Source organism: Larus michahellis, chromosome 4 (genome assembly GCF_964199755.1).
Source record: "Larus michahellis chromosome 4, bLarMic1.1, whole genome shotgun sequence".
NCBI classification, from domain to species: domain Eukaryota; kingdom Metazoa; phylum Chordata; class Aves; order Charadriiformes; family Laridae; genus Larus; species Larus michahellis.
In genome coordinates, this window is record NC_133899.1 from 34,027,552 (window position 1) to 34,051,835 (window position 24,284).

A 24,284-nucleotide genomic window follows, 5' to 3' on the forward strand; every position below is an offset into this window, starting at 1 on the left:
AGTTGCCTCTTCAAATTTACTTGTCCTCAGGACAAGAGACTTAAATATATTGACTGTCAAGCTTAAATATCTTCCTGAAAACGCCTAACCTAACTGACCACAAACCATGCAGTTCAGGTCTCATGTTGAACTTCAAAGTTTAATTTACAATATTAAGTCAAGCTGCTCTTTAAAATAGTTGGCAGTGAATTTCTGGTAACAAAATGCTTTCCTTCTACTGCCATTAAGCAGGCAATTATGAAAAAATTAAATAAAAAGTGATAGCAAGGTCAAAACTAAATAAATCTCTCTCAAAGATAACCTATTTAATCATTTTACATTCTATTAGAAAGACTTCCAGTAACTGTGAGAGTCACAGGATTATGCTGTCAAATCCAGCTACGTGATTTGCCAGATGTTACAAAATTCAGCAAGGAAATTGGGGTACTTTGTTTTAACTTAAAGGTTTTAATTTAGTAAGGCTGTAAGGGGGGGGGGGGGGGCAGGGGGAACACCAACTCTGATTCAATGCTTATTTATTTGTGAAAGCTTTTTCTACTTGAAAACAGTTGGCAGAACCAGCACAAGTTTGATCATTTATAGTATTTTTTGATATGCAGATTTTGGAAGAAGATTATAACATGAAAAATATTGTTTAACTATCTGTGATTTTGGAGATGAGAAATATCACCCTTCAGTGGTTACCCCACACGTTTGCAGCCTCACTAGAGACCACTCACCTACACATCTACAAGACAACAGCAAATTATAACGACTTAAATGCAAAAAACACACAAGGGAAAAGGCAACAGGAAAGATGAAAGTTCAAAACCAAGTCAGTCAGTGCTTTAATAGCTGTTTTGCAGACAGAAATGCTTCTTTGTTTAGTTTCAAAGCCTCACACAAAACAAAAGCTGCTGCCTGAAGCCACTATGCCACATAATCAAGGGGAGGAAGGTTCAAACTCACCTAAGTAACATTTTAAACAAAAATTTTACCCTCACCTTGAGCCCTCAAATCTCCCGTTCCTCTCATATTCAGTCGGGAGCCTCATTGAAAAGAATGCAGAAGCAAAAGGAAGTGGGAAAGAGAAGACAAATCTTACACTACAATATACAATATCTGAGTAGCTGCTAAAAGATACTGCAGTCATACCAAAGGTGTGTTAAAATGCAAAGCAACAAAGATGTAAAGAACTTCATTGGTTAGACCAAATTCAGGATGTAACATCTCGTCAAACCAAATGGAAGTCTATAAACTACAGTTTTTAAAAAGAGCATAACTGATTTTTACAATGTATGTTTATACATAGTAGTACTGTAGAACTCTGACTAAAGTTCAACTTCTAAACACAGAAAATGTTAAACTGAAGTTACAAACTGTATTGAAGTTAGTGTATTATTTAGTAAGTACCTCCTAAAAGAGAAATAATTCCCAATTATTTTTAGGCTAATTAAAGTTTTATCTGGTAATAATATACGCATTTAAAAAAAATACCGTATTTTACAGACAAGTCTGGTCACCCTGTGTGTTTGCAAGCACATCAAATCTGAGGTATTAGGTGCTTAAACAATACCAAATACCTTAAAGCAAAAGAACAAGATGCATATACATTTTAAGATAGATTTAGAGGTAAATCCAAGATTTGTCAAGCTGTGCTATGGCCACCCTATTAATTCCCACACTGACGCACCCTCAACATCTGAGTAAACTTAAGCTTTCTGTCTTCTTACATTGATTAAAGCTATGTTGGTGATCACTACCATTTTTTAAAAGCCCAGTATCAAGCAGAAATAAGGGGGAAAATCACCTTCCTCTGCCTTCCCATTATCGCAGTACCACCGGTCTAAATCCCTGTTAATTCTGCTCGCGGGGAAGCTTGCTTTGTAAGGCCCTTATCAAGCCTACTCTAAGGTAGGACGTAGCTACACTGAACAATGGAAATCATTAAAGCAGTTTGGTTATCAGGTGTCTGGGGATTGGAATGTAAAACAGTAAGCTTATTTTTTGCCGCACAGCGGTATTTATATCAGGGTGTGTGGGGGGTGTTACAAGGCTTAATTTCCTCCTTTCCCCGCTTTTGAGCGTTGCAGTGAGGGAACAGGTTTGTGGGATGACTCTGTGCAGTCCCTGTCACAAGGGAAGAGAGGCTGCGCTAGCACCCGGAGGAGGAGCACGGTGGCAGCCCTTGCTGCAAAGGCTATGGACCCTGCTCCTGGATCAAAACTCACGCTGCTACTGCAACAGAAATCCAGTTAAGTGGTCCATCACTCAGCTGTGAGCCGTTCCTCCCAACAGCCGCCGATCAGAACCCTGCTCTCCGAGGTATGCACAGCACACAGCGAGACGGACTCTCTGCTAGGAAACGTTTCCATTGACTAAAGCTGTCCCAAGCAAAAAGGACAAGGAAGATAAGAAGAAGAAAACAACTGACAAGTCCTCAACTAATTCTAGCTCTTCAAAGTGTTTTTAATGGTACTCATTTTCATTGTAGCACAATTTTATGTACAATTGTTAAAATTCAACTTAAAGAGGGGGAGAATTGTTCCCTTCCCCTCAGTAACACAGGAGGGCAACTGACTCGGAGGCTGCAGCCCCCCCGATCTCCCAAGTACCTGACTGCAACTAATACTTGATGTCAGATTTCCAAAACCCACGTTAAGAGTTTAAAATGTCAACAGCACTGATGATCTGTTTAGTAAGGAGATTAAGATCACCTGCTACTTTACTATGGTGGATACAGGAGAAGGTGGAAAAAGACTTCCAAGGTCTGTGTATACAGCCCATGAACTCATCCCTTACAACAGTTCTGTAGAACTGCAATGGGGGTAGGTGGGCAGGGGGAGAACTATCACATGTACCATCTGAACAAATCCATGCATTTCACACGATCTGGGAAAGACGCGTTTTACTGGGCAAAGCAAGCAACAAGTCTAAAGTTCAAGTTCTCAGTTTTTCAGTTGAGCAGTGTCTTCAAAGGACAACTGTGTTCCTGTGAAGTGGAAGATGACAGCCTTGTTAAGAGCTGCATGCATTTATGGATGTATTTTATTTATTTATTTTTTAAACTTGCCAGAGGTTGTAGAAAATGGGATCATAACCAGTATCCCCAACAATGAATAGTCTTACTGTTACTGGAATCTGTCCAGAAAAGTCTGGGGGGAAAACTCCCTAGTGGTGTTTTCAGACCCTGTTTAGGTTGAAGTTAAGCCAAACTCTTTGGCTTGTAAACCACTGTACTCTAAATCTAAGTATGGTCGTTATTTACAAAATACCTACCGCTTTGAAATAACAAACATGCTTTCATGGAAGCCTCTCGGAAAATCCTTACTTTGTTCAAGTTTTTCAATGCTTCGGTGTTCCATTCGTTTAGCACGAGGAACTGCATTTGGTGACAGGCACCCTCAAATACAGCCATCATGCCAAACACTGGAGAGCTGTGCCAGTCTCTCTAGATGCTTGTTCCTTCACGAAGGACGTGGTTACGGTCCAGTTCTACAGCCCAGCACTGGCGCTTTGGGAACAGTCACTTACTGTACTGCCAGTATTGTTCCGGTGGGTCTGCAAGTCAGATGCAGCCCCGAGGCCTCCTCACTGCTCATATAAACTGCCCTTCTGCGGGAACCGCAAACGCCTAGTTTATGTTCTAAATTTTCTGCCTTTGCTTGTATTCTTACATAAATTAATTTTATGTACCAAGTCGCTCCTTGGTCTTGAGAACGGAACAAATATATAGGAAAGTTATGTTGTCATTTGTCATGCAATGCCTATACACTATCTCCTTTATGGTTTGCGGAAGGCTTTAAAGAAAAAAATATTTCCATGCATCTGTCCTGAGTTATGCTGTGCTTTCTGTTCTTTACATCTTTGTACACCCTGTTAAAAATACAAATAAACACAAAGAAAACTGTCGAAAAAGATAAGGAAAAACAGCAAAAAGTGAAAGACGCTCAAGTAAGATCAATTTATGGAATGGAGAAAAGATGCTGCAATAAAATCCAGAACACTGAAAGTGATTTTTGCTGTCAGAAAAAAAGTTACATTTCCACAATATGCAGATTGGCAAGGACAGTGCATGGTCCGAGAGAGAGATATATTTTATACCTCTGTGTACCAAGTACAATATTAGAACTCAGTAGTTAAAAAAGGAGTAACTGTTTATCTACTTTTGTTCAGCTCCCCAAAATGATGTTGCAGTACTATATATATATGTGGAATTAGGTTATAGTACCAAAGAAAATTAGTTTAGCTGAGATTCGTAGCATATGAAGTGATATGAAACTGCCAGCCCCCCCAACATTTTAATTTTGTACCTATGTACAAGATAAGATATGGGGGGACACCATGCACACTTAAAATAGAATTTAAAAAGCACAGTCTAGTCCTGTGTAGGTGACGTAAGACTGCAAATCTGCAGTGAAAGCTGCAGCAGCTATTTCCACAGTAGTCTAAGATCCCTGGCCTCAAGTCAAAGGAAAATTTTAAAAAATTATTAAAAAATTACTGTTTTTTAAAATCTCAAATTTGAACAGTAACCTTCTAGTTGAAAACTGTACTCATATTAGCATTTTCCGTCTGTCTTCAGAGCAGCAGAGTAACAAACTTGCTCCAGTTGTGGAGACTGCACAGTCGTAAGCTTTTGTTTTAAAAGCAACGTGACTATGGAGAGATAAAGCAATATGCACCCCACAGCTCACGATGCACGAGGGGTTCAAACTACTGCTGCTGCTCGGTTCCATCTGTAGACTGCGTTGGATGGTTTCCTTCCCTAACAAACAGTTTGTGCATGTTCCTTTTCTCAAGTCAGCCGTCACAATGCCAACCCAACCAACACCAGCTCTAAACATAGTCATGTTTGGAAGAGCCCTGATTATTATTCCTGTGGTGTGGAATTTACTCATTTAGTCGGGGCAGTACCTTTAGACTTGGACGGTACCCAAATTCAAGTAGCTATTAACGTATCTCACGTCTCCCTAATCTGAGTATTTCTTTGAAATGGTATGAAAACCTTCAAATTACAGTCACGTGCACAGCCTTGCATTGTGAAAGTTAAAACAGATGTCTGGGTTTTGGCCCTGTCTTCTTTTTTTTGAAAAGTAGCTGGAAATTGAAAGTACCGCCCTTTAAGAAGCCACAAGATATGATACAACTTACCAGAATATTACAAGATTCTACTGGAAAATTTATCTGCGGGTCAAAATTGTATAACCAACTTTCATGAGTCATGGTGGATTAACAAGATACATGGCAGTTTGATTCATTCCCAAATTGCAAAACTAAATTCAATCCTTTGGGCTTGAAATGTGAATCAGACTTTTGAGCTTTTCCCTTTTGCTAAGAAATCTGCATAGGTGTCATACTTTTTGTAATTTAAGTGCTCTATTTGTGCTTCGGCTGCAATTCACTTCAGCAAATGCATGCCGTTTTCAAATAAATACACCGCCATTGCATCTTCATTCAATCTTCCACACAAAACTCTTCGATTCAGAACTGTGTTCGGTTTGCTTTCTATCATTATCAACCGCAGGCAACACTTCAAACGGATTTTTTTTTTTTTTTATAAAATGTCATGAAACAAAGAGATAGAGAATGTAAATTTAGCATCACTTACCTTTATTTGCTTGTAACCTTATGTTTTGTTTATACTTTCATCATTGTTATCAAACACCTCATTCTTCAAACATAAGCATGCTAAGTGTATTAGTACAGAGAACAGAATTACTTTGGTACTACCAACTCTATCACAGAAAGAAGAATTCACAAGGCATGCGTAGCATCTTGTTATACAGGTGCCACAGATTCTTAAGTATCATCATGAGTTAATGGATTTATTCTATGCTTTCCTCTCAAGAAAGAAAGTATTTAGTTCTCAGCAGAAAGTTTAGTTTTCAGAAAACCAAGGCTAGAAAGCCAAATCTGTTGTTAATTGCAGGAGCGACTTTTTTTTAAATATAAATAAATCCTACCTTTTGATAAACCTGAATGACATGTTTCTAAAAGAAATTAAGCCAAAATAATAATTAACAAAAAGTTTTGTACAAAATAAATTGAAAAAGCCATTTAGAGTGAAACATGCAAAAAGATCTCATTTAAAACGCACAATGAAATCACACTTCAATACATTCTGAGATTAGGCAGATGATTTGGGGTCTGAAGAGTCAAACTCTTAGTATTGCTACTTCCAAACTTCATTTTTATGGGAAATATACCACCAGTAGTTATTATGAATTAAAATTCGTACTGGTGTCAAAACACTTTACAACTCAACCTGCAAGGTCACATAAAAAGATCTTTGAATTTTCTTTATGTATCTCAAATAGAAAGCAAAAATCTACTATAACTAGATCTTGAGTATCTTCAGAGTTAGGTTTCTTCCTTCCTAACATTAGGTGAGCCATGTTGTGCCAAAAATGCCTTAAATATTTAGCTAATTTTAGTGGCAGAAGCTGTAACAATTGCCTACACCAGAACATAATTAGTTTATAATAAAAAATATTCTGATCCCCCATAGAGAACGCTAGAATAAATTAACAGGTTTTAAGGTTTTTAAAATGTATTTAAAGAGAAGAACTGTGTCCTTTGATGGCTGGCACTATCCACCTCCTTAGTAGTTCGTGCAGCACCTCGTATAACAGAGCCTCAGCCGTAAGAGGTCCTCCAAGTGCAAACTTAACCATCTGTAACAGCACTATTGTTTTACAACTATACATTATTTAATTAAGTCCAGATGGAATTTAAACTATTGTCAGAAGTGGTGGGGAAAAACTTCTTCAAGAAAACCACACTGTACTGCAAAAGCTGAAACTCGGAGGTAATGATAGAAGCTTGAATGCTGCCTGAACAACTGAGCGACACACAATGATAAACAGCATGTTCCAGCAGCACAAGTGACAAGCTTGCATGTTCACAGTTTGAGCGTCCACATTTGGAACGTCAGATGGAAAGTTAAGTAAGGATATTACAAACAAAAGTACAGAAAGAAAAATGTGCCAAAAGGATGTGTTTGATTAAGACTTCACTTGACAAAAAGCAGATGACTTAATTCTTAAAAAAAAAAAAAAATAATTCAAATTAATCTTTTATATCTCTCTCTCTCAACAGAAAAAGAAGGAAAAAAAAAAAAGTATTTCCCAGGGAAACATTAGCTGGCAGAGCACTGAGCAGGGTAAGACATTTACCAAAGGCTAGGCTGTCACGTTTTTGTTTTTCACAAAAAACAACTTCTATATTTTTAAAGAAATTCCCTCTCTACTTTGAAATTGGCCAGCTGTGAAAAACTGAAGTTTGGCTAAGCATTATTTTGTAGGAATAGGAGACAATGAAGAGGATGCTGAGAGGGAGGCATGTATGGTCACAGTACAGACAGGAAGGAAGTGGCTTGGTGCTGATGTGATATAAGCCTAAAACAAAAGCAAGCAGGCCAAGATCAGAACGATATATTCCAAGAAAATTTCACGTGATGAGGAGGGTACAAAAGCATGGAGGTTATCTTAAGGCAAGGATAAACAAACCCTCACTTCTGCAAACACAAGCTGTGGATATCAGAATGGTCTGAAGTATGCGGCACGTGAACCCACAGGTTTTAAATACAGAAGGAAAAAAGTGGTTTTCAATTTTAGGATTTGCAGGAACTAATTTAAATTGTACGTGGATTTGAAACTGGAAGTCCAATTAGAATAAAAACTGTTAGCGCAGGAAGAAACCTCCTTAAGCTAGGCATTGGCTAGACCAACACAACTTCACACCAAAGTCAGAATCTGCAGATGAACTAAAGGTCAAAACAGGAGTAAGTTTTCCAAGGTTTGACCAGACTCCTGCCTAGACCGAAACCATAGTACTGCCATTATTTTAAGATGCCAGCACTATGGCCAAAAAAGAAGCTTTTGTGTCCTGCCTCTACCCTTTCACCTGTGATCTATTCATGTGTTGCCAGCAAGATTATTCTGGATATATTAATAGCTTAAGCAGTTGGGAAATACAACCTGAACTTCTAACACTACATTAAATATCAAGACTGTGATCCTAGTTTATGCCGTCAGCTGACAGACCATGCAGTCAGAGTGAGCAGCTTTTGACCTGAGCTGAAACGTTTCAGCTCTGCAGCATTTGTACCTCAGACATGAGAACGAAGAGCACAGAACAAACAGCACAAACCAGGCTGTCTCACTTTTTATCCCATTTGATTCAACTGCTAAAAACAAATGGCGTCTGTAACCAAAAAGAACTACAAAAAAAAAAATCGTAAGCCAGTTGCAGAAACTGTTAAGCCATTAATCAGAGAATGTGGACAAAACAACCTAAGCAACGAACAACTAGGTACACCTACTACCCGATAAAAAGGAAACGTTGCATTACCATTTTAAGAGGTTTACCTTCTTGTTAGTTTTGAAGTTAGTTTACTAAATAGATTGGTGGAACCCCTGGTTCGAGTCTGTGAGAGCGGTGTTGCTTCATGGGACAGACTGGGGGAGGCTGGTGGTCCGTTGTAGGTAGCAGTACGTCGCTCTCTGAGCTGGCCGTGGAAAGTGCTCCGACTAGCCGTTCCTCTGGGGAAATGAATACGATCAGGTGTGGTTGCACTGCTAATGCTGTGAGTTGAAGAAACGGGAGTTCTTTGATCGGGAATAGTGCTAGAGCGGGAAACAAAAAACAATGCTAGAACTTCTTTACAGAAGCACTACGGTACTGCAGGAAACACAAAACACTACATTCTACAGTAAAGCATAAGCAGACATTTTTATATAAGCCAGGGTTGGAAATACCAACATTATTACAGCACTGTATGGAATCAAAACTTGTAAGAAGTTAGGATTAAAAGGCTGCCGAAACAGAAACCTACATAGGCAGAAAAATGCAACAGGAGTATCCTGGAAAAGACCAGATAAACTAGGCATACAACGTTTCACTGAGAAGCCTGATAAAAGAATAGATGAGTAAAGTTTCCTCCCAGGAAAGAGAAGCAATACGTAACTTTAGTGACTCTCCCTCCACGTTCTAGATATACGTCTTTGAAAATCTTACTAATTTGACAGTATCCTACACAAAATTCTCTACAAGTGAACCACTCCAAGTAATGAAGTCCTTCAGGATACACAGTTAAAGTCTCCCACAAACTTTGACAATAGGGAATGTCCAATACTCCTAACACTAGGAAAAAAATTAAGGTTCATTATTGCAGGATTATGTCACAGACAGCCTGACACACCACAAGACACATGTAAACAAGACTAAAAAAATGAGGAAACACACATCTTGTGGGCAATATATACTAGAACAATCTAGGACTAAAATTCCACAGCACAAAGTTAAGAAGCAGTGGGTATAAGTTAGTTTCACAACGATTTCAGGTTCTTACATAGGCCTGAAGTTATCTGCGCCATTGTCTATTGGAGGCAACATCATCTTCGTGTGCACAGAGGCTGACATGGACATCGACTTCTGATGTCGCAGCCGAACACTGGAGAAGGATGTAGTACAAACTGAAGCAGGACTAGCTGCGTAAGCGAACATTTCTGTCAGGCTGTGAGGGGGTTTGGGTTCAGGCAGAGGCAGAAAGAAGAGCATGATGGACCAACAACAAACTAGTGCATAGAAAAAAAGCAAACTTTTCCGTCTATTAGCTGATTTATCAAAGAACACGAACTCTAACAGCCCTCTTCTACATAAACAGCAGTAACTATCCTACACTCCCCTTTAAAAAGCATCCTTACTATAGCACAAAACTTCAATCATTCTCTTACCATTAGCATTAGTTTGTGGTGATACGCTCCTTGACATACAGAACCTGAAAAACTCAGTGTTCTGTGCCAAAGCACTAGTATAAAGCACTGATGTAATTCGTATTGGTCTTAACATTAAAAAAATGCATTAAAAAAAACCCCACCAACTGCACTTTCCAAAAGACTGGTGATAGGTCCATTACTGCAGTGAAATATTTTGTTTTCAGAATGTATCCATGTTAAAAGAAATCAGTGTAAGTTGGGCAAGCTGTCAAATCTTGATCTACATCTGATAATCGAGGGACTTCACAGGCACAATCGAAAGCAACAATATAATGATCTTTAACAAGTCCAGAGACGCTCAAACAAAAAGGCTACTATTGGTCAACCTGTAGGAGGCAATGAATAACGCTTGCTGCTCTCTGAAGATAGAGGTATGACTGTTGAAGAGCATCTCAGATTGCTTGGCCACAAACCTTAAATTCTCCAAATTACCATGCAGGCTTTGAAGGAAGGTCTACAGTGCTGTCTTGGCAGAACGGCCAGTAAGCTGCCAGCTGTATAATATGTTAAAATAGGAGAATGAAATCTTCTTCTTTCTTTGGGCCAAAATACTCTTTGCAGCCTTCACAATATCTAGTAACAATAACGATAGGAGAAAACTGAGAGGCCACAAGATGTATCAGGCCTTTCAGGCTACCACACCATATATTGTTCATTGTAAGTTTTCTTTGAAAAGTAAGACAACTGAAATTCAGAAATATTGTCCGAGATTAAGAAATCTGTCCATGACAGTTTCATCAGACTGCATGTTCACTTCCAAGTTATTTCATGGTTACACACACTGAAATTCAAGTCCTGTTATCTCATTCTGGTATATCAGCCTTCAGAGAGGAGAATGCTACTCCAGCTACGAGCGTCAGCTGAGCCACTTCTTGGGCTTAGCTCTCAAACTCACAGCTCAGACATCAGAACTGCTTCCTAAAATGCTTAGCAAGATCTACTTCTTTGGTTTGTTTTTAACTTTTCAGAATCTAGAAGACTTCATCTGAGTCATGTCTACATCTCTTTACAATGCTGAATCCAGCTGGATGCCAACTACAACCACTACTACAATGGAGCCCACAACACAGCCCAGCTTTTATATTACCCCAGGGTATTAAGAAATTGTAAGGAAATGAGCATTCATCTCAAAAGCAATACCCTGAAGTCAACTAATCCCCAAATAATTGGTCACCAGCCTCTCAAGCACTTCTAGCTCCTTTCCTCTCAACATGTTGCAAAAGATAAAGGAGAAAAATTTAGTTTTACAACACATTAGACTCAAGTTTTACTTATCACCTGCCTCCAAAGATGTGATGCTAAAAGGTATCAATAAGGTACCAGACCACATATTAAAGCATTTTTATTTCTTCCTGTGAAGCACTGCTAGAAATCAGCTTCCTTGGATTCCTCGGATTACTAGCCTGGGAACACGAGAAACAGTGAGCTAACATTTGCCAATTAGTGCCAAGGCTTATAAAAAAAAAATCTGAGGCTGTTGTAAATCATTTGCATTAGAAATGATTTAAAGCAATTGCCTATCATTATGACAAGTGTTTCATGAATCCCCAAGTGCGTTAATTAATGCTCAGGCTTTGGAGGAAAGCCAGAGTCATCTCCATGGGAATGCCTGTGTCAGCCACACAATGTGTTAAAGTAGGGATGTGTGACTTAAAACACTCTTCCCTTCTGCCGGTCTGGCATGGGGTCTTCAAGACTATTTTCTCCAACATCAGGTCAAACAGCTGACTATTGATTCTTCAAAGCTTCCATACCTTCAGAAATGGTGCCTCCTCAGAATTCAATGTGCAAAATAAAGACAGAACAGGCAACATTTTAACTGTTTCTCAAGGGAAAGAATAGAGACTTTGAATGCACACATCTTGCCTTTTAAGGCCAGCCTCCCAAGTTTTCAATGGGTGTCAGTATCTGACTGGCTATGGACAATCTACAATCCAATCTGTAACAAACCTTTTATAGTAATTACTTTTCTCTTTAACATTTGCCACCAACAGACACTTCAAAAGCACAGAAAGCATTTTTAACAAAACCTTGGATTTATACGAAGGCCCAGTTTCTACTTCAGCTCTTGCTTCGCAGAGGAAAAACCATTAACAAGTTTCTAAAGTTACTTTCTGCCAAGATGAGAGTACAGTCGTATTAGAGATACTACAGAAACACCTGAAGGCTCGCAAAATCCATCCATTCTGAAGATCCAGTCCCATCAACAGCCATGTTTATTTAGCCTGCATTAAAGGTCTCTGCATTTCATGTGATCAGTCAAGCCTTTGCCCAGCTACAGCAACAAAATATATTCAGACATAAATTCTGAATTCTGTGCCAAATCACAGTAATTCTGAAATGGTGCCAAAATGAATGAGCAGTTTAGTGTTGAAGCATTTCAGACCACAAGAAGTCTCAAATTGTAGAACAATTAGCAATGCATTCTCATTATCTTTTCTTGCTTTAACCTTCTATAAAGAGTAACGAAAGTAGTAATCAAAAATATACGATAAAAGCTATGAAGATTTTTTTTTCCGACAACGAAAATATAAACGCCTAGACATTTCAAATGACCCAAATAGGGCTAAAGTCTGCAGAATAAGCAGATGATGTTTGCATACCATATTGACAATAAAAGGTTAATTACATAAGGATAACCTATTATGGATATTAAATAGAGTTAATACAATGCCCGTATGGGAAAAACCAGAAAGACAGCAGTTTTCTGAGAAATTCAAAGCTGAGGGGAAAAAAAACCAAACCAACAACAACTTTAGAAGACAGCTCCTTAGCAGTATGAAAGTTACTCCTGAATTAAGTCGACATCTGAATCCCAAGCATTCCTAGTAAACAATATCTAATACCTTTAAAAAACATAATAACGAAATTGTAGACAAGATATTGCAAAGATATTAGTTTAAAGATGAACAAAAATGTTATTAAACCAAGAAATCAAGTAACCAAATCTGATCGAAACTATTTTGGACAGAAAGGTTCATTTATCAAAGAGAGTTTGGAAAGAAACAAAGCTATTAACGTATCAAATCAAAGGAGGGATGGTGAGCTTTAATCTAAACAAACTTGGTAACATTAACAAGGACTAATCAATGAAGGCCGAGACAGACACACTAAGAGACAGTACCAAATAGCTGTGCTGTACTTCACAAGACAGTTGACTGCAGGCCCAGCTGGCCAGCTACAGCTTTGGCACTCTTCAAACTTAACACTTGACTTTTTCCTTAATCACTTTCAGTTTGCAGAAAGCTAGGAGGAAGAGACAGGGTCAAAATCATGTTCTTTATCCCTAGACTCCAGGTCAAACAAGGGACAGACAGACTTTCCATTCAACATCACAGCTTTGCCACTCTTCCTTATGAACTGGCAAAAGGAAGGGGAAACATTCTGTGCAAAAAATGGTGGATCTTTCACCAACTTCAACACAAGCTAGAAGAAAAGTATTTTCTTCCCACCCTTTACAATATAGCAGAAAATTAGGAAGGGGTGGAGAAAATTGGGAAGAGTAGGAGAGAGGTACACATTCCTCCAAGCTTAAGTATTTTTATTAAGTACTAGCTATCCGGGCACTCTCCCGGCAATGGTCAACTACTTGTTACCAGCTTTTGACACCAGTAGAATTCTGCAAAGAACAGTTGGGACTGAAAACACCTCAGCCAGCCAGGAGGCTTGCTGGTATTCTTCAGAAGTGTTACTCTATAGCTAATGTCTACGTTCACTATTATATTTATTTTCTACAGCTCTCCTCATTCTTTGGGACACAGGGAAGGATGGCGCTAGATGTAGCTGTGGTGCCGACACATGAACTGGTTAACTCCAACTCCATTGCGTGCTCCAGTCAAGCTTTCATTCAGTAAAGTAAGAGGAGATTATTTCTCTGACTGTTTTCACTCAGAATATGGAGATATCAGTGCTACCCTTCTTAAGATGGGTTCTATAAATACTGGGAAGCAATTAAACTACAAGGATATCAGTAAGCAACATTATTAGTCCAAGACAATGGCCCATCACTGTTCCGTCTTTGCTCAGAAAAAGTGACTTTCTCCCTGAAACTTGGTAGAAAAAAGAGCATTCCAATTAATCCCAACAAAGTACACTATAAAGTGAAATGTAAAAAAAAAAAATGGCCCAAGAGAGATGGACTTTGTAGTTTGACACTAAACAAGCCTCTTCTGCAAGCATGTGTTGTTTGGTCACAGGAATTAACATCTGACTTAAGATCAAGGCTGTAAAAACATGACATGTATTTAACCAGAAATTATCATCTTCCTTTAACATTCTAAGTATAAAGACTGTATGAATTAAGCATAGAAAAAAACCCAACATACTTACGGGTACTCCACAACCAAAGATCTATACTCACCTTTCATTAAGAATTATGCTAGAATATTACTGGTTTTTAAATCAGACATTATAATTTTTTTGGAAATGTGACGACAAGCGACATACACCATAGGAAGACATTTCATATACCTTTTCTCCTTGCCATTTTGTATCACTGAATGCCTATCAGCAGTGGTTCTTTCACTACAAACATATGTGTTGCGCCGTGTCATTGCTCCGGGGGCAGTATTATTCTACAATTAAAAAACATAGGCTTGTTATTCCCCACAAACGGCTTTTCTGGGGTTAAGTCTACATATAATTGAAGGCTGGTTTACTTCATGCTAGTTCTACACAATTATAGGACTTACAATAATTAAATAAGTTAATATACAAACACCTTCAAGTATTTTTAAGGAATAATGCAATCCGAAAAAATAATTCTAAAGAGTTGTTCTTGTATTTCATGTTGATGGCTCAAAATTATTACCGCTTAAAGTTTTTAGTTACCAGTGTTCTGAATTACAAATTCTCAGTATGTATAGCATTCATCTACATCTGGATAGCCTACATCTTTATAGCCTATTTTTGAAATACTTTACCACTTGCAGATGGTAGAATTTCCTTTAACTTAAAATCATACCCTTAAACAAGATAGGAAGAGCAAAGACTTAAGAAACAAATGTGGTAAAATTCAGTGGGAAGGTAAACATGAACTTTTAAATATTAAAATACTATAAAACACTAGACAAGTTTTAAAAAAAGGGAAGGATAACTCAAATTAAAGACAGAAATTGCAGAGAATTTTAAGACAACATTTTTTAAAATATACATTTAAATACAAGCATAATACATTGAGGACAAGAGAACCAGGGGAGCTTAAACTACAGACCTTACTTTAGAGGGGAGAAAAGAAATAGAATTACTTTGCCTCTGTCTTTACAGAGAAAGAGGGTGGAGATATGCCCAAGTTGGCGGTCAATTTTCCAGGAACGACTGAGAAGCTAGGTAATTCACAGATAACAGAATTACAAAATGTTAGATGCAATTACTGTAGGAAAAGCATGGTGGTCCAGATAAACATGCACCCCCAGGTTGTAGAGGAAGTAAAAGCTGGCAAGCCTTCCATTTTTACTCCCCACCCCAAGAACATAACACAGGAAACTGCATGTGGTTGGAAATTGGAAAAAACCTTTAAAAATTGTCTTTAAAGAAAAGGATCACGGGGCAAAGCAGGAAGCAAAATAGGCTCTTAACTTTAAACATCACTGCTGGGAAAGTCTTGGAGGAGGCTAGCTTAAGGGAATGACTGGTCAGCACCTGGATAAGCACATGTTCAGTAAGGATGGCCACTAAGAATCAGGCAGGGGACTTCATGCTCAACTAACCTTTTGGAGTTCTTTGAAGAATTACTGCTATGATAGACAAGGGAAATTCAGTGGATTTTTAAAATAGCATTACAAAAAAGGTTTCACATAAACGGTCACAGTAGAGAATGAGACGGGAAGAAGGATAAAAAGGATAAAAAAAAAGTTCAAGCACAAAAGGAGTGTAGACAAACCTTTTTTGTTTCCGAACCTGAAATAAAACTATTAAAGTGGAGTATTCTCAATAACCAGTACAAGCTTTGCCAGTGCCTTTAGACAAAATATTTGCTATACAGGGAGTCTCAAGCAACTCGGACCCTGAGTTGCAGATTTAACAATGAAGCCATCTTGTCTGCTTAAAAGAATGCTGACCTGTTACACATCTTCACATGAAAGTACAAATAAAAATGAAAGAGTGAACCGCGCAACCTCCTAGTGTTAAAAAGTACAAAGAGTATCAAGAGTATTTTAGATTCACAGAACTATTAATTAAATCGTAAGTAGTTATCTCAAGAGCTCTCAAGTATTCTTTGGGATAGACATGTGCCAAGCACCAGCAGAAGTCTTCCTGGCCCTCTCCTTGTACTTTATTCCTTTCACATCCCCTTGTCTTCAAATATGTTCATTTATTTAAACTCAGTCATTGATTCTTCCACTTTTCTCTAACATTTGTCATTGTGCAAACTCCCCTCTCTTTACTAAACTTGCGAGCAATGAAACTGTGCATCTAACGTGAAGTTGAGCTTGTATGTTCTTGAGAGATCACGCTGTGCAAGACACTTTGTGGAGCCCTTGCAAGCCAATAGTACACTGAAGTACTGTATATTAATGTTTGCATATGTTTGCAGTGGTTTTTTTGGCGGGAAACATGCACAATAATGGGTGGCTTGCTTCTTTCCACCTGCTCCCTTAGAGCATTAAATATTTGTTTGCCTTGAGAAGCCACCACATAGCATTAAGAAGTACTGTGATGTTGCACATCTAGAAAGACAAGACCGCAATCTCTGTGCTGGATCAAACTTGAAAGACTACGCATTTTCAGGTTTGGGAGTGGACAAGTTTTGGTATTTGTATCTGGAATCAGAGGACTCTAAAGATGCACATTGCCAGCTCTTTCTGGAACACAAAGACAGAAGGAACAGTATATATTTTTTTCTCTTTGGCTCAGATTTCAGAGGTCGTGAGAGGAGATTTAAGCATTTCAAGCTTTCAAATTTCAGTTTTAGCAAGAATACAGCCTTGGCATCAGGGCCTCTACACTTTTTAGTGTACGACTTTCACAATTCATTAAGGAAGCTCTTCAGCTACAACTTTTTTGTTCAGCCAGTCTACAAACTATTAATCTCTGGACATGACTAAGGCGCACAGGTGCACAGCACAGGAAGCCTGGAACTGGTGTCAACCACACTCCCCAATGGAATGACAACCCTTAGGGTGAGGGTCAGCTGCATAAGTTCATCCTTGTGGCATCATCTGCCTTCTTTGTAAGAGGTGTTGACACTGCAGAAGCACATGTTGAGACTTCCGAGCATGTGCACAAGGTCCAATCACAGCACAAAGGATGAATTTGTGGTGCAGAGTCCCCCTCTTTTCCTAGAGTCTTATGCCCGCTGCTTAGGCAGGCTGTTTTCACATTAAGAGACGCCAAGGCGAGAACTGATGAAAACCTTTCAAGGAATCAGCTTCTGACTTACAGTAATGAACCAATCTAAATTAAGAGCACTAGTCTGTTTTTTTGATCCTAAATGATTTCACAAACATACCATCTATTCTCCTCTTCCAGTTTTTTAAAGTCCATATTAAGGGCGCTGGGGCAGCCTTATTACAAGCATTGAGGAAAAATCCAAAGCTGTGAACAATAATCAAGGAGTTATTAAAGAAAGGAATTAATTAGCTGCTGCTAACTATGCAACCCCTGTAGCAGGTTTTCATTATTAATTTGGTATTTGCCTGATGAACTTGAAGCTTTTTGATGTGCACTTGTTCAGCTTGCAGAACTATTTTGTTTAAAGAGTTTAAACACACTGCCAGCTTTAGAAGTACCGCTTGGAGCCCCTTACTCCAACTCCAGACTAGCTATCTGCTCTACAAGCACAACTCTTATTCTTAAGTGCATGCTTGTAAGCTTCGTTATTCAAGAAGAGCAGCACACAACTGGCTAAGAGTCTCCAGCAAGGACCAGTTCTACTACTTTTGCTGTATCTGTCAAAGTAATAATTTTTTTAAACAGTATTTTTCTGTTGCTTCTTATCATATTACTGATTTTAGGACTTAAGTGCTCAGTGAGAACACAAACTCTCTCCACCTCAAACTTTTTTCAACTTCAGGACAAATATGGTAACTCCAATATCCTTTTTTTTCCCCTTCCAGATGCATGCCAATACTGTAAGAAATAAAACTCCCTAATCAGTTCCAGGAATTGTGTAAGAAGTCAGTGCTTCCCGCAATCCCCAACAAGCCAGAAAGTAAAAGACTAATCTCTAGCGTGGGGCAGGGGCAGAAATAAGAGAGTTTGCACAATCTGACACGAAGAGCTATGAACAGAGACAACTTTAAGCTAATTAATTAATTAATCACTAATTAATTGAGTGACATCACAAGTCTGATTCCATGTTCACCACCTTGTACCACTGCTTGTAAAAGATCTGTTGTGCACTGAATCAAGAGAGAGAAGTATCCTACAGTTACGAGCTCAAATTTTATTTCAGCTACAGTAGTAAGGAATTTGAAATAAGACTACTGGAATAAATTCCCACGATTTGGGAGTTGTGTAGAAGAGCAGATCAAAACACTACAGATACTAAACATAAAAAATGTTGTAACTGTGATGCAAAGCTCTCGAGTGAGGCACTACACAATACTTAGTGAAGTCCCATATTGGACAAAACTGACTGGATTATCCTACCATTTTGAGTCTCAACAGCAAAGAACTGTCATGTAAGAAGAAACAAAATCTGAATGGTTTCTGGACTAATCATAAACCAAGGGAAAGGACAGGGGACCACAAAAGTCAGAAAAGTGTCGCCTAAAATCATGAGCTCTTGTTTGCATTTATAAGTAACAGCTGCTACAGTAGAAGACGTGTCTTTCCAAGGAATCTCTTTGTCTGAAATCCTCCAGCCAAGTCACTATCAGCCACTAAGCCAACTGACAATACAGCACCAAAAAAGTAAAATAAATCTTATTTTACTACTTTTGCTTCAGATTGTCAAAAAGCTGTGAGCTCAGGAAGTTCTGTTCTTATTTGTTGTAAGTTATGGTGCAGAGAGTATATGACCAAACATAACAGCTTTTTGGGTAAGCTTAAAAAAAAAAATAAAATCACTCCATTGCAAGTTGAATAAAGGGCTGGGAAGTTATTTCTTCTGAAAAGAAGGAAGTTTTTCAATACAAAATCCTTAAGTTTTAGAAATTAAATGTTACAAAACACAAAAGTTATTATGTGAAAACAGATTTCCAGCTTTGCCTCAGAGGGAGGCACCACAGAGTATACAAGTTAAAGCCAAACCAAACAAAGGATTTTCTTTCTTTTGGTACGCTACCTACTGCTCGACCCTGTAAATTCACTGGTTATGCACCTTAGCGTGGTATTTTTGTTGTTGAGGTTTAGAGGCAGGTGCGGGAAGCCCACGAGGACAAAAGCCAGGCACACGACTTCTAAATACAGGTTGAAATATACCTTTGAACAGTTTTTAGAGCTATATTTCTTTGATAATCTTAATATACATAACTATGACTTGGAATAGCGTGTTTGAGAACAAAGATTAGGTGGTTCCTTATAATAAAAATAGAGATTTTGTTCTTCTGTACAGAGGCCACACAACAGTAGTTGCTGATATCAGAAATAACTCATAGGAAATTTCAGGGGAGAGCCTTTAGGTTCACTTTCTTTTTTCTAAATGTTTTTTAATACCCAAAGTATGTCTGTTCACTAACAGCTACTACTGCTTAATTATTAATACCTACTAACTACTTCAGGAATATTAAGAGGTAACTTGAGTAGCCGACTGATGCAGGGGAAAAAAAAGCAACAGTACGATACCTACATTTACTCTTGATAAAAAATAAAATCAGCACCGCTGATAAATCACAGGTTTGACACTTTTTCACCCCTCAAAAACATTTCATGGTTTTGATAAATAAGCATTTTTCCTTACCCTAGGAACAGCCGAACTTTTCTTACGTTCAGGAATATCAGCCTTATTGGGATTGCTGGCATTTCCAAGCATTGGACTAGCTGGTGCAATTCCTCTTCCTCCAACAGCACTACTGCTGGATTTTCTTGACTGAATTCCTTCCTCTTTGAGGTCAGTGTCTGTAGTACTAGTCTGGCTTCTTTTGGGATACGCCACTACTGAGGGGATGGATGGTCCAGCTAAAAAAAAAAAAAACAAAACCAAAAAAGAAACAGGAAAAGGATTTTTCTTCTCAGAAGTTCAGTAGCTGTTTTTCACTACAATGGAAATGCATTCACACATGACAATCAAATTAATTAACACTGGGAATCAGAGTTGCAAAAAGGTAATTATTTAAACTACTGAAATATACACATTTCAGAAGACAGCAAAACACTGTGAAAAACAAAACACTTTCCAAACTTTTTTTTATTTCTTTCTCTTTAAGTGGGGGGGGACAACAGAAGGGAGGCGATGACAACATACGCACACGACCCCATGAAGCAAGGCCCCCCATTTTGTACTAAAATCTGACTTTGATATTCAAGTCAACTCTAGTAAGGCTTCCACTTTTATCATAATTCAAAGATACATAACTTTCTTCTGCTTACCTTGCTAAGGACAGGAGGGCCATAACAACAGACATTTATTTGAATTCATTAGGTGAAGATATTACGTGATTTCCATGAAAGAATTATGAATTTAATGGAGCCTTTTGGTGTTTGAGTACTGGTGTGTCTTGGTAAGGAAAAAAACCCTTTATAATAATCTTGAAGACACTTAGCAAGTAACTGACTCATTCAAATCAGAGGATCCTTCATTAGCACAAAGCTGGCACACAGTGTTCAAGCCAATTTGTGATAAAATTGGGCTCCTGAGACAGGTACCTGGTGACGCAACCCTGGACCACCAGCGGCATTAACTGCTCCTGGAACAGCCCAGAAGTGGTGGCAGTGGTGATCTACCACCAGCCTCCCTGGGTGTGCCAGAACACTGGAGAATGAGGCAGCCCCTTCAGCAGTCCCAAGCTCCCTCTGCTTTAATAGGATCCTGGATGCTGGGAAAAGCCTGGGGGAATGTCAGGATTGGGTTTTCTGCCATCTTAGTTACATCGCCTCAGAAGAGGATACATCAAGATACATCAACTTTGTAGTTAGTGTTTTAATAAGAATTAATCAGAAAGTGTACGTATATACACACACAATAAAATGCATATGTATATGTATTACATATAGGTATAGATATATATTAAAAAGCATCACAAAACACAATAATCATCATACCAGGAGACTCCGCAAGGAAAGCAACCTCTGGATGCACTTGATGTATTTAAAAGTAGACCTAAGCACAGACTCCTTTTATGAGTTAGTGTCTGGGCAGGAAGATGTTTAAGATACTTAGAAAGCTCTAAGCTACTATCCTGCACACTCATTAAGCAGAGTTCTGAGTTTGCCTGAGTCACTGATCTTTAGAAATTTAATTCCTGCAGGACAATCAAGTGACACTTCCCTCAGGAAACAGGAAACAAGAAATATTGGCAAACTGACATTTCTTCAAGTTTTAGACACAGGCTGACCTAGTAGTGTCAAAAGAAAACAAAAGCTGAACAGACACAGAAGAGCATGGGGGAGGAGTGCTGTGCTCTTCATGAAAAAGGGGGTTGCAACATTCTCTTCAATTTGTATAACAAGCCTTTCCCAGCACGGTCAGGAATGCAAGGGATGACACAAGGCAGAATAAGCGAATTAAGTTGGTGTATTCAGCCTTCCTCTAGAAGCTGTTTTTGAAGGCTTTATAACGAAACAAATTAAAAAAAATATTAGTTATTCAGTAAATTATTTAACCACCATGCTGTGAGCTACACTGTTGTCATCCTCCTTACCTTTGGGGGATGGAGGCAAAGTCAGAAACCGAACAGAACTGGAAGTCACTATATTCTGCAACACTGAAAATGAGAATTGCTCACCGTGATCACTGTACCGCCGCTGTTTCTGGCTAGAAGATATGCTTCTCTGAACTTTGTGATGAGGAGATTGTCCAGTGCTATTATTAAGATCACTACTTGGCCTAACCTTGGCAAGTGAAAGATTGCTGCTGGAGCTTGAATCACTTGCATCCAACTACAATACAAATGAGAATATTAAAACAGGGAGTTCAGACAAAACAAATTAAACATCCACCACATTATGGGAGCAGTAACTGGGAGGCAGAAGGAAGATGGCTCTGGTACATAGGAAATTTTGTGACAGCAAGGAAGTTGCTTAAGAGGCCCCAACTTCTCTTAGATTCTTGTGCAACTGTCTTAGGTGAAACTCAGTGGAATCTGCAGCTCCTCAAAGGACAATCAGATAAAGAAAATCCATCTCTGCTTTCAGTACTATCTCCTCAGAGTTCTCTAAGATTTTAACAGGAAGAGAGGATACATTGAGTAGAAGCCACCACACCAACTCCTCCAACAGAGGAACCAAGAGCAGCTTACTGATGCCGAGCCCTTTCAGCATCATATGGAAAGGTAATCTACAAGGCAAGAACTTTTTTAGGTTGATTGGTCCTGCTTTTTGGTTCTCTTAAAATATTTACAGCTGGCACATTCACACTTGAGCTCCTAGACTAGACAGGACAGTAACTGGCATACAAAGTCCTTCAGAGGAGTAACTGCTGAGCAAGCAAGGCAGTTTTGGGAACCTAAAGAGTTTACTGACTGAGATCACAGTGAGAACAAACACAGCACCATCTGGACAGTTGACACTGATGATTAGAATAATGTGATTTTAAGTGTAATGGACTTTTGTGGAGGAATGCAATGCCTATAGTTGCTGTCTTAATTTTTGCTTCTTACTTTCCTAAGACCACTTTCTGATTCCTTTATTTCTTTGCATTTGTAAGAACGGTACTTACCTCTGATGATTTCCTTCCTAGCAGTAAGTATGTAGCTGTGATTTCATCATACTTCATTTTACTAAGGGATTCTTGAATTTCTTCTTGAGAATATCCCATTCCTACTATAATATCTAAAAACAAACACACTCTGTAAGTAACAGAAACATTCTGATGTTTAGGCTGGCTGAGTGTTTAAGTTCAAGAGAAAGAATGGAACATTTAAAGAATTAAAAGAAACAATTAAGTGTGAGAACATAAGCCTGAAGAAATATCGATATTAGATTACTTTTTCCAAAGGGCAAAGAAATACAGAGTGGTATAGGGAAAAATACCCACAAAAACAACACCCACACCATGCAAACAGTATCATATTCTGAAAAATACTTGATTACCTATTCTTTTCTGGTCCGAGATGTCTAGTTCTGGTTCAACAAAAGGTTTAAGTTCATCCTCCTCATGCCCTGCATTGATCCACCTGTCCTTCATAATTTGCTATAAAAGAAAGGGTTTTATTAGTACAATACACTTAGCAGCAAAGACAATGAGTTGTTGAACAAACTCCCCCCCTCCTCCATCTACCAAACACTAAGGCCTTTTCTCATTTTTTCTTTTCCAGAACAGGCCCCAGCACCTACTCAGCTTTGTTTTGTTCCAGTGAGGAGAACCAACTGTGCACACCAAGCCAAGCTGCTTCCCAATCAGCTGTCTTCTAGCACATAGCTGAAAGCTAAAAGCCTGTAACACAGACCAGGAGCAGTGTGACAATTCTGACAAGATTAGCAGATCCAGGCTTGACTATGGAAGTCTGTGGAAACTAGTATTCTTTTGGCCTTTTTCCTCCATGATGGTACAAAATGCAACCCTACAATAACCTAGCAGTCCATACTTCCAGTTCACATTTGAAAGTGTGGGAAGTGTCCTGGGGGATCATTCATTAATGCAGGAATCCACAAGGTAACCATCAGGAAAAGTTATACGACATAAGCAGTGTAGTCTCATGTTCATTTTGAAAGTAACCGTGGAGTCAGATGCCTTGTATCCCCAGCAAACAATATCTTAAAAAAAAGAAGTTATATGCTTTACTCAACAATCTTCCACTCCTGAACCCACTCCAAATAAACTATTCAGGAATGGTATGACAATAATAATTTGCAGCTCAAAAATCCAGTTTGCAAAATATGACGTCTAGCTTTCTGATGCACCTTATTTCTGCAATTACCTCTAGAGTGCCTCTTTTTGTTGGGTTTAGCACCAGGAAACGTTTGAGGAGGTTTTCACAGTCTGTGGACATGTAGAAAGGAATCCTGTATTTTCCTCTTAGCACTCTTTCTCTAAGTTCCTTGGTAATAGAAGAAGAACAGACAGTAAGTTGTAAGCAGCAAATCACTTAAAACATTAGGTAAACATGCCCAACACGTTCTACAAAAACGCACCTTTAAGTTCTGTCCATCGAAAGGAAGAGATCCACTCACAAGAGTATAAAGGATAACACCTAAACTCCAAACATCTACTTCAGGTCCATCATATTTTTTCCCTTGAAAGAGCTCTGGAGCAGCATATGGTGGGCTGCCACAAAAGGTGTCCAGTTTATTTCCGACTGTAAACTCATTGCTAAAACCAAAGTCAGCTATTTTAATGTTCATATCTGCATCTAGCAGTAGATTTTCAGCCTGGAAGAGAGAGAAGAGTTTGTAAGATGAACTTAAGATACTTGATTTAAAGTGCTACTATCTGTTTTTACTCATTCTTAAAAGACAAAAAGCTGAAATATCTGTTAACAT

At 38.6% G+C, this 24,284-nt stretch overlaps 1 protein-coding gene across 22 annotated transcripts in view; it reads right to left on the reverse strand.

Moving 5' to 3' along the window:
* Window positions 1–24,284, reverse strand: part of MARK3 (microtubule affinity regulating kinase 3) — a 63,482-nt gene that overhangs the window by 2,315 nt on the left and 36,883 nt on the right. For 4 of the 22 annotated variants that reach the window (XM_074583883.1, XM_074583885.1, XM_074583903.1 and 1 more), the window contains 11 exons: window positions 23,937–24,173; window positions 23,723–23,842; window positions 22,896–22,995; window positions 22,522–22,634; window positions 21,590–21,743; window positions 19,606–19,823; window positions 14,232–14,335; window positions 9,335–9,499; window positions 8,352–8,609; window positions 5,946–5,972; window positions 984–1,028 (listed from right to left, as the gene is read on the reverse strand). In XM_074583883.1, coding sequence (XP_074439984.1) covers window positions 984–1,028; window positions 5,946–5,972; window positions 8,352–8,609; window positions 9,335–9,499; window positions 14,232–14,335; window positions 19,606–19,823; window positions 21,590–21,743; window positions 22,522–22,634; window positions 22,896–22,995; window positions 23,723–23,842; window positions 23,937–24,173 — 1,541 coding nt within the window. The remainder of the gene's footprint in view (window positions 1–983; window positions 1,029–5,945; window positions 5,973–8,351; window positions 8,610–9,334; window positions 9,500–14,231; window positions 14,336–19,605; window positions 19,824–21,589; window positions 21,744–22,521; window positions 22,635–22,895; window positions 22,996–23,722; window positions 23,843–23,936; window positions 24,174–24,284) is intronic. The other 18 variants (XM_074583893.1, XM_074583906.1, XM_074583905.1 and 15 more) reach the window with 12 other exon arrangements.